The sequence below is a fragment of the Carex rostrata genome, chromosome 34, assembly GCF_964058835.1.
Source record: "Carex rostrata chromosome 34, lpCarRost1.2, whole genome shotgun sequence".
In the NCBI taxonomy this organism is placed as follows: domain Eukaryota; kingdom Viridiplantae; phylum Streptophyta; class Magnoliopsida; order Poales; family Cyperaceae; genus Carex; species Carex rostrata.
This window is the reverse complement of record NC_135951.1, coordinates 1287097-1301742: the sequence shown is the minus strand read 5'-3', so window position 1 is coordinate 1301742 and position 14646 is coordinate 1287097. Positions and strand designations below refer to the sequence as shown.

At 32.1% G+C, this 14646-nt stretch overlaps 1 protein-coding gene across 1 annotated transcript; it reads left to right on the top strand.

Annotated features, from left to right (window-relative positions):
• Positions 1 to 718: 718 nt before the first annotated feature.
• Positions 719 to 4192, top strand: LOC144548839 (putative disease resistance RPP8-like protein 2). Its single transcript, XM_078297553.1, has 2 exons — positions 719 to 873; positions 2893 to 4192. Exons 1-2 carry the CDS (start codon positions 719 to 721, stop codon positions 4190 to 4192), a joined length of 1455 nt encoding a protein of 484 aa, XP_078153679.1.
• The last annotated feature ends 10454 nt before the right edge of the window (positions 4193 to 14646 follow it).

Sequence of the window (14646 nt, the reverse complement as noted above, 5' to 3'; positions counted from 1 at the left end):
AGCCATCTTATTTATTTGAAAAAAAGAACAAATCAACTATGGGTTCGCATTGGTAATTTAGGTCTAAGCTCTCAGTTTAATTTGTAATATATAATTAATTAATCATTTTGCAGAGTACACAAGTCTACTCGCGATCGTCAGGCTGCTACAATAATTTATGCCCAGGTTTCGTAGTAGCAGATGGTAACAATCTTTATCCAGGACAATCTTTGGATCCTCCATTTTCAACTTACGGACAAGAAGAGATACGGATTATACTCAGAATAAAAAAGGTTTGTTGTGCTACCTCCTAAACTAAAGAAATAATTAAACACATGCAATAGCAATAGGACTATTAGGTTTGTTTCAACTCATGTCATGCATATGGTCTGCATTGCAATGATTAATTCCTGATGTTAAGTTCAAATATTTACCTTAATAACTACTTTGCCCATGATTCAATAAAAACTATTTGCATGACCAATATCATTGAAATCAGATGTATACCGGAACTAATATTAGTGAAGTACAGAAATTGATATGAACTTCTTTATTGGTAGTGTAGGACGAAAGAACTGGAGATTGGTCATTGTACAGAGAAGATAAAGGTGGCCCTATTGGTGGCATGACATTGCTAGGATGGTGGCCAAAGACGCTCTTTAAGTCTCTATCAAGCCATGCAAATATAATTCAATGGATAGGATTTGTCAGCAAAGACAGCAAGGTGAACAATCCTTTGATGGGCAGTGGGCATTTTGCCAACGAGCTCAATAATAAAGCAGCTTCCTTCAGTGATTGCTTTGGATTCGATGAAAATGGTGATGGATTTGAGGATAGAGATTATTATCCTGTCGCCAAGATAGATGAACCAAATTGTTATAGTGTCTCTGAATGGTACCATACTAAACATTCAGCACAACGCCACTTTTTTTATGGTGGACCAGGCCGTTGCTTATAAACATTGCAGCCATCAGACTTTGAATCTACAATCTTTATTTATATGCAGCATTGTTTTCTGCAGTAGTTGGTATTTTTAGTTGTTTTTTTTTATTTTTTGAGTATACGTTCATGGAGAAGGATTATTATTTTTTCTAGACTATTTTGATAATAGTTCAAGAACAAATATCTCCTAATGGATGTAGCTACTGGTTAACGAATCTTAATCATCAACCTTCATTAAAGTAATTCCCCATGTTAAAATTGTAGATTAAATAATAAAATTGCATAATGATAGAATAGTAATTTCTAATTCAATTTTAGTTAATTAATCTTGAATATTCATTTAGAAATCAGATTCCAATTTCTCTTTAAAGCTAATCATTAAAATCTAAAATCAATATAATTAAATACCAAAATGCTATTGCATTATTTTTCTTTCTCGGGGATAAACGAGGAAGTAATCTTCGGCTATTAATGGAGATTGTTTGATTTTTATCATTTCATAGATTATATTAGCTTATTTAAAGGTTATTTTTTGCCGAAGACTTCCAGAATTTATTTTCCGATAGTCTAAATTTATTTTTATTTCAAAGAAGTTCAATTACTAAATATTTACTAGTAATTTCATTTTCTTTTCCATCAGTGAAATCCTTTAAACTGATCAATCTCCGTTTTAGTGAACAAATAATCTGTAATAACTTACTATGTGAATATGTGATAATTGATCTACAAAATTTAGAGTAACACCGGCATTTATTGCTCTTTCTAACGTCAGTTTGTTTATTTCAACGGCCAATATTAATTGATTTCTTCTGAAAGATGTTGAACTATATATTCAAAATAATAAAAGAACTGTTAAAAACAATATGATTTAGTTTATTTTTATCGGTCGAGAGAGAGTTGAAAAACAGTAATATGATATTATTTTTGTTTATTGGGGATCAAAAAAACAGAGGGACACTTACTTTTTTGTGAAGAAAGGATACCAAACGTGAGAAAAGAGAGACATTTAAGAAGAATTGAAAAACCGAAGAAAACGCATGAGAAAGATGTCACTGAAGGGGTGCAAGATTAGCAAATTTACTTATAATTAAGGAAAATATATTTTCAACATAACCCTCAACATTCTGAATATCACAAATGGAGATTTTAAGCGGACAAACTTGTGGAAAGGTATTTTATATTTATCATCAATAAATTATCTTCTCACCTGCAATTACATATATATATATATATATTCTTTCGAGTTACTTTTTGATTAAAATGGTTGGCTTTTATTATTCTTGCATCAAATCCACATTATAATACTGGGAATGCAATTATGCCAAACAATTCTCATGTCTGTCTTTATTTACTTTTGGTAAATGATAAATTCTCCAATCAAATTTAATGATTATATGGTTCAATATATCTAGATGGGAGTTTGGGTCATCTCCAATTGTATCAAAACACTAACCACTGTTTTGAACGTAACAAATGGTAATTTCAAATCCATAATACTGCAATGCAAACCCAACATTGTCAGGCACCAGCCCTAGTTTGAAGTATTTTGTTGACTTTGATACTAAAAGTAATAGGATGAGTATTGAAAGTTAAAGTGGCCTGGTTGGAGGATGGTTGAAGTATCTTTCTTAAAACCTTGGCTGCCACTTTTAAACCTCTTCTCTATAGATGAGACCAGTTCAATACATCCTAGCTCTAGAGATAATCCGGACAGCCTTATTTAGGACTTATATATATACAATGCTTCCCATGTTATATTATAATTTGGAATTCTTTCTGGATTTTTTTTTATTTTGACAGACTCATCATTGTGAAAACCATTGACAACTTCAACACCTTCTTTAAAGAAATCATAATTCGTTAATTATGATTACAATATTTTGTACTTGTATTCATTTGTTCAAATATTATTTTTATTTCTGCAATGAATATATTAATAAGTAATATTCAAATTTTTGTAGGAACTTACAGGAGCATGGTACAAGTCTCAAGTAGATTTTGCATAGGTAAAATCAAGTGCTTTCATATATATGATTTCCTTCGGGAACTAGCCATTCAAAATGCCGAGGAGGACAATTTTCTGACGGTAGTCTTGATGAATGGCACCAAGTTGAGTTCTAGCACTTGTGCACGTCGTGTTGCACTTCACGTTTATGATGATAAGATGATAGAACATGCTAGCAAAAACCTTCGTTCTATGATAAGTTTCACACATGTACCAAATTTCAATAAGTTTGGAACACTACGAGTTTTACACATTAGTACAGAGCCATACGAATATTTTATTGGGAGAAACTATTTGAAAGCCTTGAAGTACTTCGAGTTTGATTGTAGTTTATATTCCTATTGCCATTTACCCACTGGTAGGTTTATAAAGAGATCTCATTTAACTTATATGAATAATGTTCAAACAGTGCGCACATGGTCTTGCAAAATTCGCGATGAGTTGCCCCCATCCTTTTGGGGTAACAAACAGTTGAGGCATATCAACATCACCTGCTGTTTTTTCTGTGAAGCAGCTCCAGATGGACCGCCATCAGTAGCAGACTTGCCAAGTTTACTGACCTTAAAAGGGGTCAGAGTTAGGCAAGACTGGGTTGCAAAACTGCCTAACATTCCCAATCTTCGTAAGTTGAGAATTGTTATACCTGAAGATGATGAAGGGGAACCATTGATCAATTTGTTAAGCACCCTAAATTATCTGAGTTCTCTCCATTTAGAAATGAGCAGCAGCAGGCGAATGGCATTTCCAAGTTGCATCTCAGCCTTCAGAAACCACAACCGCTTGAACTCATTCAGACTGGTGGAGAGCATATGGCCTAGGAAAGAAGTTGTTGATTATACCCTGTTCCCAGCCCATCTCGTGAAGCTAACACTTGAGCGCTTTTGTTTTGAGGAAGACCCGATGCCCCAACTAGAGAAGTTGGCAAACCTCAGGGTACTCAAACTATCTGGAAAAATTGAAGCAGCTGATGATAAACAGATGATCTGGTCCACAGGAAGTTTTTCTCACTTGCAAGGACTGCTACTTGATGTACGTAATTTGGAGGAATGGAAAATAGAGGTGGGTGCTATTCCCATGCTCAACCAACTCTTGCTGACAAGATGCCGGAAGCTGCAGATAGTTCCTGACATGCAATATCTGATCAACCTTCAAGAGTTCACTGTACATCATTGTTTGGATCAGTTCTATTCCAGGCTGCAAGAAGAAGACAAATGGAAAATAAAGCATATTTCCTCTGTATCTGTGTTTCCCTGGTTATCCAGTTAATTTTATTCATTATGGTTGGCTTGCCTCTTATACTGTTCAATTTGAACTTATTGTATGCATTTATTACATTAAGTGTTTCTTAGCACCACCTTTTTAAGCTACTTTCGTTTGTGTTTCTTTTCCTATTAATATTGTTGGAAACTTGCTTGACTGCAGGAGCCTTTTCTGGTACGAACTGGTATAGAGAAATTCAGACAACAGAAAAACTGCTGGTAAACTTAAAACAAATTTCAGAAAACTGCTCAATTGTATTCTCTCAGTCAAAAATTACAGAAGTTCATGTATTCTTATACCACTACTCTATACCTAAACAATAACCGCCACTACTTCCTAAAAATACAGTTTAATCTAAATATAACTTCTGTTGTTTCCTAAAATGCCCCTGCTGTCCATTATGCTGAAACTGCTACTACATATACTAAATATAGCCCCTGCTGTTGTACGACAAGTTCCATACATTGTTCTTTTCTACTCAAAGATTAAATTATGAGATTATGCAATTAATTTTCAAGGATATCAGTTAATTTCAGCTACTTTAATCTTTGGGGTTTTCAGATTTATTAGATTCATTAAAAAAAAAATTAATATTCTCTGATGTTTGTAGATAGTTTGCCAGAAACATATCGGTGAGTACATTCTTTGAGCTGAATGATGTCTTTAGAAGCTCCAAAATACCGGAATTAAATCTGCTGTTATTCCTCAGGAATAATAGGAACCTGCTACCCGATCCCAACAGTTCAATTTTTTTCATGCGCGAATCTCAAGGAATTAAGTTTTCATGGACGAATCTCAACGAATACTAACTGTTATTATATCCCCAAACACCTTAAAGACAAAATAAACAAACTAATTACTAATACACATAAAATTCTGTATAATCAAATGAAGAAATTAAATTCTCTTGCTTGTTGATTATAATTTGTTCAAAAACTATGCTTCTTCCAACTAAATCATATAATTGGAAGAATATGTTTATGTTCATAACCATGGCTCTAAAAATTAGAACTAGAAGCGGAATCAGTAAGTTGACCATGGAAACAAAATCAGGTAAATCGTTGCAATCGGCCGAATCAGATCGGAAAATCAATATGTTTTCCGAAAAACTTGTTTTCTGTTAAAAAATAGAAAAAAAAAGACTAAAATACGGGTTTAGGGTTTAGGTAGCCTTAAATTATGTAAAGATAAAAAAGACTACACTCAAAGAATCCATTAATATAAAAACAATTAATTATATACTTGATTACAGACAACTCAAAATGTATATTTCATTACAGCCTGTGTTATCTACTCCTTAATTTCCCTCCTTTTAAGCGTTTAGACATATTCTTCGTCTTTATCCATCCAACATTTTTACCCTCTTCTTCAGAATTGGCCAATTTCAGAGTAATGCACATAACCAGTGCAATAAAATGCTAACGATACAACTGCTAAACTACTAACTATCAAACTGGGAATTGAGGAAAACACAATACGGGCAGAGGCCCATTGGGCCTCTCACAAGAGGAAAAGCACAAATGAGAGAGGGCGGGCTACTTTCCAGATGATGCTTGGGCCGCACTTGATAATGGGCCCTGGAAAGAATTAAATTGGTCGGTCAAATTAATTGATATTGTTACTAGCAAATTAATTAATTTATGCTAGTACTAGCTCAACGGGCTGTGCAGAAACATATACATCTCTCTCTTTTTTTTCTTTCTTTCTTCTTTACTGAGTTTAAAACCTGCAGATGATATTACTATAAATCCATGTCCAAATAACAATTGGAAATATTTTTTTTCTTATCAAAATAGTAATTTTAAAAAAAAATATTCGATAGATGCTTTGTTTTTATAACGAATCCGAAATTTACTCCAGTGTCATTGAAATATTGATCATGTGACTGTAGATTTGACACTAAATCTGGGGCTGAGGACATGGCCCAATTGGATTAATTTTTATCATTAAAAACCGAATAAAAGGAATGTTTTTCTTCACTATTGTGTACCCTACACATTTTTTAGTAACAAGTAAATCTTGCTCTGCAAATTGGATGTCAATATGAAAGTGTACTAATGAAAATTTACCTGCTATCATTTATATTATTCTGCATATGGAATGATATGATATTAATTTGATGAAAATGCACAATAAAACAAACTTTGACGATATTGGTACTGTGCCAGTTCGGTCCGGACTATTCAGAATTCATACCAATCCAGTCCGAGGTAGATCAATGGGGCACCTTTATTATTCGAACGGTCCAGATCCAAACTGAAATTTTGAGTTACTTTAGGGGATCCGAATTCGGAATGAAGACTTGATACCACAAGGCAAGTATACATATCAAAACATGGTATCAGCTCCTCTATATATGTTTAATTGTGTCTTAAAATTTCCTTTGTAAGTACTTACCTAATGAGATGAAAACAAATATTTTAATTATATATTAATCAAGAAAAAAATTGATGCACAAACCCCCTTGGAGTAACCTTCATTTGAATAACTCTATTTGTAATTCCTAAAATTTATTTCCTCAGAATTGTAAACTTTAATCTAGGATCTTGTTTAATCTCTTCCCTAGTTACCATACTCATCAAGTCATGAAATTGTACCATGTACAAACAACTGCTGTAAATAATTAGATTATATATATGCATAAAACAGGGATTAACCAATGTAAGCACTTTGCACATGAGGTGTTTACGTAATGAAGACACAACAAATTGATCACATATGTAGTGTGAGCCATCTGATACCTAACAAAAATATATTTTTTAAAATTATTTTCTCTGCACAAAACAAACCGCCTCCTTCCCCTAATTTTCACCAAAACCCTTCCTGAATTTTCTCTCGATCTCATATTTAAATTCACCTCCACTTTCAAATGTTCATGACATCACAACCTCCCCACCAATTCATTTCCACTTTCATTCAAACTCCAAAACATGGAGAAGATTTCTCCAATTATAATAGCACTCTTTTTACTCTTCTCACATAGCATGACAAGTGGGACCCTAGTCCAGGCACAAACCCTATGCCTTTCACAATTTGCACTTGCTACCGAGGCGTGCACCACTAGCTACGCAGTACCCGGCGGACAAAATGTAAATGTGACACGATCAGTAAATGAAATTGAGCCGTCAGATGAGCACCACCGGTCCCACCGCCACCACCCGATTCATGATGACGACCCGCAAGACACTCCATGTTGCAGACGTCTCATGGGAATCGACAACGCGTGCATGTGCCAAATCCTGTCACGTCTGCCAAAATTCATTACCAAACCTAAACATACATTGACCTTGATGCCGATCAAGGGTTGCGATGTTTCGTTCGAGTGCGACGGGATCTGAAAGAAGAGAGGTGTTATGTTGTGGATGATGGTCTCAAGTTATGGTCAGATTTAATAATTTTGATTTTTATGTATGTGTCGTCAATTAATGTTTGGTTCTGTGTTGTAAGGGTTTTTTTAATTAAGTAATTAACTTGCTTTATTAATTAATTATGAAAAAAGAAAGGTGATATTGTAATGGGTTTGGAAAAGTTATGAAGTCTATTATATTTTATGAGTAAATGTTTCCTTTTTGAGATTAATTAATTCAATGTTTCATAAGTGTTTATTAGATGCATGTATATATATATATATATGCTGTAAACGGCATATCAAATACTGTTCTCTTGTATTGAGGATTGAAGTTTATAATACATTAATTATATGGAATGATACTTAATTAACAGTCAATACTTAATGGAAAATTTATTGTCATTTCATGGTTTTTTTATTAAACAAAGATCCTATGTTATGATAATAGTTTTAAAAAATAAACTGTTTGGCAATACATCCAAGACATCACCAAAATACAATACTTTGCTTGTATAAAATAATTAATTATCAATAATTTTGTTTTGTTATTTTGGATCCTATATATATATGCACAAGAAAAATGAGCATGTATGGATTTTCGATGTACCATATTTATGATCAATATCAGAATGGAAGCGACATATTTTCTTAATGGAAAATAAGAAACTGCAATTAATATCTTAAAGCATAATTTTATAAAAATTAATATCATATTTCTTTATATATTTTGAAGGATATGAATAATTTTATAAAAAAAGCATGGATTTTTTGCCCTATCAATTATATCTTAATAGCAAGTAATAGAAAATTGTATAAATCTTGTAAAATAATACTTCATGAAGCATGCAATTAGATCACACAAATCACATCAAAATTTAATCAAAAACTAATCACAAAATTAACAAAAAAAATTATCCATTTTAAAAAAAGAAATAAACAAAGCTCTGGCTTTTTGTTTCTGAGTGAAAAATGATGCAATTGGGTTATCTTTTCTAAAGAAAAAAAAATACAGACCGTACAATCACGATCAGATGGACAGGACTTGCAGCAATGAACCAACAAAAAATTATATGGAACATTGGCAACATGGAATATTACTCACAGTAAGCCACAAAAACTTATTCAGAAGGACCATACTGTAGGCTGTAGCGAATTCGAATCCTCTGAGATATCTCAAACTTTGCGTGACTTTATGGAAAATCCCAACCGTTTAAATACGTTCTGCACGAATCTCAAAGCAAACATAATACTTACCCCCTACATCACCCCGAATAGTCACCGGACACGTCGGTCACGCAAAAGTTGAGATATCTCAGAGGATACACACTCGGCTGTAGCTGACCAAACAAATTCACATGGAATATTTTCTGTGGCAATCGGAAGAGGGAATGCATGCGGCCTACTGTAGCTGGCCTTTATTATCTTCGCGACGGCTCTGCATTTTGGCAACATGTATCTCTCCACAGAGTTTTATGCAAATGGAATTCACATCCGATGGCCGAAAGAGGTTCCATTTCTCCTGCAGGGCCAGTTTAGTTATCCATTTCCTACTACGTGGCTTCTTATAAATTATGATTCGATGCTACTGAGGGTATGGTGGAGCCCACCAAAATAAATAAATATATACACACGCGCGCCCACACACACACTGAAAAACCAATAATCGTAAATTTCAGGAAAAAAATAAAATAAAATAACCAAAATATTGTTATTATTGTTGTGACTCACAATTTACCACAAAGTAAAAATTAACAAAAGAATCAGGAGAAAAAAATGTTTTCCTGAATAAATAATGTTAACATTGTTACTTTCTTCGTTATAAAATGAAGCAATGAAAATATATTTTTTTCCGAATAATGTGGTGTTCATTTTATACTTGATTTTATTTAAATGGTTGTGTTTCAACTTCCAAGTAATGTCAATTTGGAATTCTCTCCCTTCCATATTTGATTCAATTTAATGGTTAAAGTATTACATTTTGTATGATCTACGCCTTCTATTTGGTAATTAAAAAAAAAAAGTAAGAGAAAAAGAATGAAAGAGATCATATCAAATGACATGAAATTTAGTTCCCATATCTAAAATATCAAAATAGGATATACAATTTTAGTGTCAAAATTAAGATTTCTGATGCCAACAATTTTAGTGTTAAATTATTTTTTCGAATCCGTCTCTATTTTGAAATTTCTACCAACTCATTCTAATTTTCTATATTATTTAATTATAATTTACATAAATAAAAATTCTGCATTAACTTAATGTGAGAACTTTTGCATTTAGGCCCAAAAAACACCTATAAATAAAACACATCACATTATCTTGTTAATTACTGCTTTTAATACCTAGCTATTTAATTAGCAGCCAACAAAAGAATGTTGGATAGATAAAATATAACTCACTAATTATATAAGTTATATGTTGGATTGATGATCAATTTTAGCATAATAAAAAATATTATGGCATGATTAAATGAATGATTAACAACTTATTAATTATCTAGTATTATTTGATAAGCTAATAAACAAAAATATAATTTATATTGATAAGCATAATCAAATAAACAGTTTCATTGACACCCTCATGGATCCTCTAAATACATGAAATAAATTCAATTGATTTCATGTACAAGAATATCATGAAGGTTGTCAATTTAATAAATGAATTCCATAACCTCAATTTAATTAAATTACTCTAATTAATTTCATAAATTGGCAGAGACAATTATACAACATTAATATTCATGGAAATTTATCTAATTTTGTGTTTCATGAAATTAGTGTTATAATTAAACTACATATTTTTCACAAAAAAATAAGTGGAAAATTATAAAATAAAAAATAAAAAATATATATATATATAAATGATAAAAAAATTAGTGAAAACCAATTTAAGACGATCAAATCATAAAAAAAAAACCCAAAGAAACTTGAGATCTCAGTTAATGGGAGTGGGGCCCGCCGTCAGCGAAAGGAAAACAATGGAGGAGACGCAAAATTTGGACGTTGATTTTTTAGGAAACTTTTAAGCCACAGTCTCTCATTTATTTCTCCGAATGGAAATTACTTTTTTTCACATAATGTTCCTTCATAATTCAGGAATTTGATTTTTCAACTTATTAATTCAAATAAATGAAAACTTAAATTTAATTAATTTTCTATATACATGAATGAAAAATAATATAAATCACATCTAATAAAATATAATTTTTAACATTTTTGTTATTAGAAATTAAAAATAGAGTAAAAATGGAGGCACAAAAAATAAAAACATTTGAACTTTCCTCGAAAGATAATTTTTTTTTTTTTTGTGATGTGTCGTTAATATTCAAACAAAAACTTTGAAATCATGCCTCACGTCTTTATCTCCGTTTAATGCTCAAACAATCAATCCAAAACTCTTAAACATGATCTAGCTCCATGTTAAAATGTGCTGAGAGATCAAATTTTTTAGTTTTTTTGGAAATTCACAACAAGAATGAGACACCTTTCGCGAGGATAAAAAAATGACTTTTTGCGACGGACTACTCTCATTCTTCAGCTTTTTCTTTTTGCGACGATACTTTTCGCGAGGGAGTACCGTCATAAATTTGTTTTTTCTCTCGCAAAAAGTATCTACATTGTTGTAGTAAAAAAAATACTATTTTTCATAAGTACAATTAACTATTTTTAAATACTAGTTAAAAGACTAAATATTTTTCATAAACATGCTACATATTTCGTCAGAAAGAGACTACTTATGTAACACCGTGAAAAAAAAAAATAAATAATAATAACATAAAATTTTAAATGCAAATTGAATTAAAAGCCTAAGTGTTAAATTAAATTGTATATATATATGTATATTCTTCTTTTAGTAATATCAAACAAGTGGAGGGTCTATTTTGAAAAATGTCCAAAATGCATGTAAACAATTCAACCCTCTCTTTCTCCCTTCGTTGCTCCCTTGTGTGTTTGCTGCCAAAAGAAAGAGAAGGAGAGATCATCTCTTCTCTCTTAAAAATCCACCAAGAAACCTTGAGAAATTGAAGAAAAGAATGGAAATTGTTGAGAATCTCTCTCTAGTGGCCATCTAGCTTCCCCATTGGTATTGCTTTTCTCTCCTCTCTCATCAAAAATCTGAATTTTATCTCCATTGCTAGGGTTTTGCTCAAATCTGAAATGTTTGTATAAATGATGAGTAATCTATCTCCATTATGCTTCTAGGTTGTAAATTTAGTGATCCTCTTCTCAATTCTATCTTAATCTTGATTTTCTATCTAGGGTTTGGTTCAAATCCGAAAATTAGAGAAATATTTTGATTTGCCTAGTCTAATCCAACAAACAAAGGTGTTGATTGGTAAGTTCTTCTCTCACTCTCTTAAAATCTGAAATCAATTTGGTGTTGATCTCTTTTCTTTGTTCCCTCTTTTGTGTATGGTGATAATGAAACAAAGTCATAATATTTTTTGATGAAGTGCTAATATTGTCTCCGAAAGGCCTAGTATTTATTGTGTATGGTGATAATTAAACAAAGTCATAATATTTTTGAGGAAGTGTTAATATTGTCTCCGAAAGGCTTAATATTTATTGAGAAAGGCTTGATTATTTATTCCAAAATAGATGATACTGATTGAGAAAGTCTCTATATTGATTAGAAAAGTCCTCATATTAAATCGAAAGGGATTTTAAATCGGAAGGCTATTAAATAAGTCTCTTTTATTTGTTCCCTCTTTGGTGTATGTTGTTGTTCAATTGGAATCCTAAAATGTGAACTTTGCATATTCTATGATGTCCAACGTATTGAATCAAAATAGCAAGTGTTGATGAACAAACTTGATTTACCATTAAATTTGTGACTGCACAGTGGGCAGATTTTAGGCTGATTAAGAAGCTAATTTGAATGGGCAATTCTAAATCATTCTGGACAAATGAAGAGTCTATTTGATGCGTCTCGGAGTCTAGTTTCTAGTGGTTCAAGTTTCAAGTTGTTTGGAGTTTCCTATAAAAAGTTATTGCAGTTTTAGTAACCAAGGGTCAGAATTTAGGACTGCTGTCTATAATTCCGTTTTTCATTTATTTTGTGTTCTTGTTTACTCTTTCTCCAATAGCGCTCTCTATTTTTAACACCAAGAAGGTGGATACAAAGTTATATGGATTATGTTCAGGAAAGTATATAGAAAATAATATCACTCAAGTAAGCATATCAATCGTCGAACAAATATTGAATTAAGTATATATGTTAATATAGGTGTAGGCTTGGTTGAGCAAGATTTTGCGGAATCTTTCGAGACGTTCGAACCCTAAGTGCGAGATACGCTCTTCATAATCAGGTGCGGGGGTTCACGGAATCTGTTTTGGATTCTATTACTTAGAATTAAATAACGGTACATGTATATATATATATGTGCTTATATATATATACCGATTGAATTGTTAATTGACTTATTGTGCATGACCTCATGTTGGATCTCTATTGTTAGCATTATTTGCAGCATTGCATGAAAATAAGTAATGATATAATTGAATTGATATGATATTGTTGATCTAGCATGTTGGTATTGTTATTCGATTGATTGTTCTATTGTTTTGATAATTGAATGGAACCACAGTACTGAAATGTGAAGAGGGCAGAGGATAAGTTAATTGTGAATGAAATGAGTGAATTGTAGGGACAATGTCTAGCTAGCTACTAGACTTTGTCTCAGGGCCCATATGCGCATACGGTGAATAACCCTAATTGTGGAGGGTATCGGTAACCAAGGAGAAAGGCAGAGCTAGGTTAACTGATACCAAAAAGGTAGAGTATAGCAGGAGGATTGAAACTGTGGATAATTGATTGTTATTGGTCTCTCTTTGGAAGAGTGACAACCCGTTGCATGATCGAGAGATATGCAATCCTAAATTGGAAATTGACGAATTGATATGGATGTTTGACTATAAACCAGACCAGAGAAATGTTAAGCCAAATGAGATGGATAGTCGATATCTATCAATTGTAACCGGACTTAGCAATTGTATCTGTTATACCAAACCATTCTATGAATTCTTGGATTTCATTTGATTGTGATATGAGTTGGATTTCAATTGCTTCTATAGGTGTTGCATATGTATTTCTTTTATCGAATTGTTGAATTGAAGCTCGTTACGGGTTTATTTAGTTCCGGTAATGGATTTCTTACAAATCCAGTAGCCCTGACTAAATTCCGCACTGAGGAAACGGTTGACAAGTTTTCTCACCCCCTATCCCCTCGGGGAACTTTATTCTTTTGTATGTGTTTGCAGGTAAACGCAAATAGAAGGGATTCGAGTGCTCGACCAGTGAGGTTTAAGCCGCATAGCGATAGGGTATGCCTCACATTGAGTCCATTTTGATGTCGATAGGGTTTTGGTATGGTATTTGTTGTATAGCCTCTTATCGGACCATGTCATGTTGATTGTAACCCTAAATACGACCTAAATATACATACTTTATGTTAATATAGATTATTATGTTTTAAATGTGCTTGAAATGGTATTGGAAATGAGTATTATATGATTGAGAGTATATGTCGAAAATATATAAATCATATTTGTATAAATATGATTTTTGACTACTTAAATGATAAGTGGTGATGTTGTAAACCGATATTATGTTAGGTTTACACCGTAATTGCCTTGTGAATGTATAGTCATCTATATATTCACGGCGTAACTGCACGACCCCTTGTTCCGGGGTGTGACAACTTAGCATTGTCCTAACTCTTAGAACTTGTTGGTATTCTTTCTTTAATAAATGTTAAAATGGGTTTTAATAGAAAAGTCAATAAATCGGATAAATTTTTGAATTTTTTAAATTTGGAAGGGTAAATATGATATTATTAATTTTGGACGGGAAAATATGTAAATTCAAAAAAATTTAGGGCTATACATGAAATTCCCCTAAATTTTAAACGAAAATGATTTTGCAGTTGGAAACTCATAAAAGTAATATTATCTTTTTTTTATTTGTTTTTCAGGGAGCATCATCATTTTAGATGCATGCATGTTTTTATCACGATTTTATCATTTCATAAATTGAAAAAGTGTGAGCAAACAATAAAAATCATGAATGTAAAATATGATCTAATTTGATAGAAAAATTATATAATAACAAT

What these genes read in the sequence shown, in the direction of transcription:
- LOC144548839 (XM_078297553.1), top strand. Translation starts at nt 719, where the DNA reads ATGGGCAGTGGGCATTTTGCCAACGAGCTCAATAATAAAGCAGCTTCC. An exon ending in TGTTATAGTGTCTCTGAATG is followed by an intron (nt 874 to 2,892) that starts GTACCATACTAA and finishes AGGAACTTACAG; the next exon opens with GAGCATGGTACAAGTCTCAA.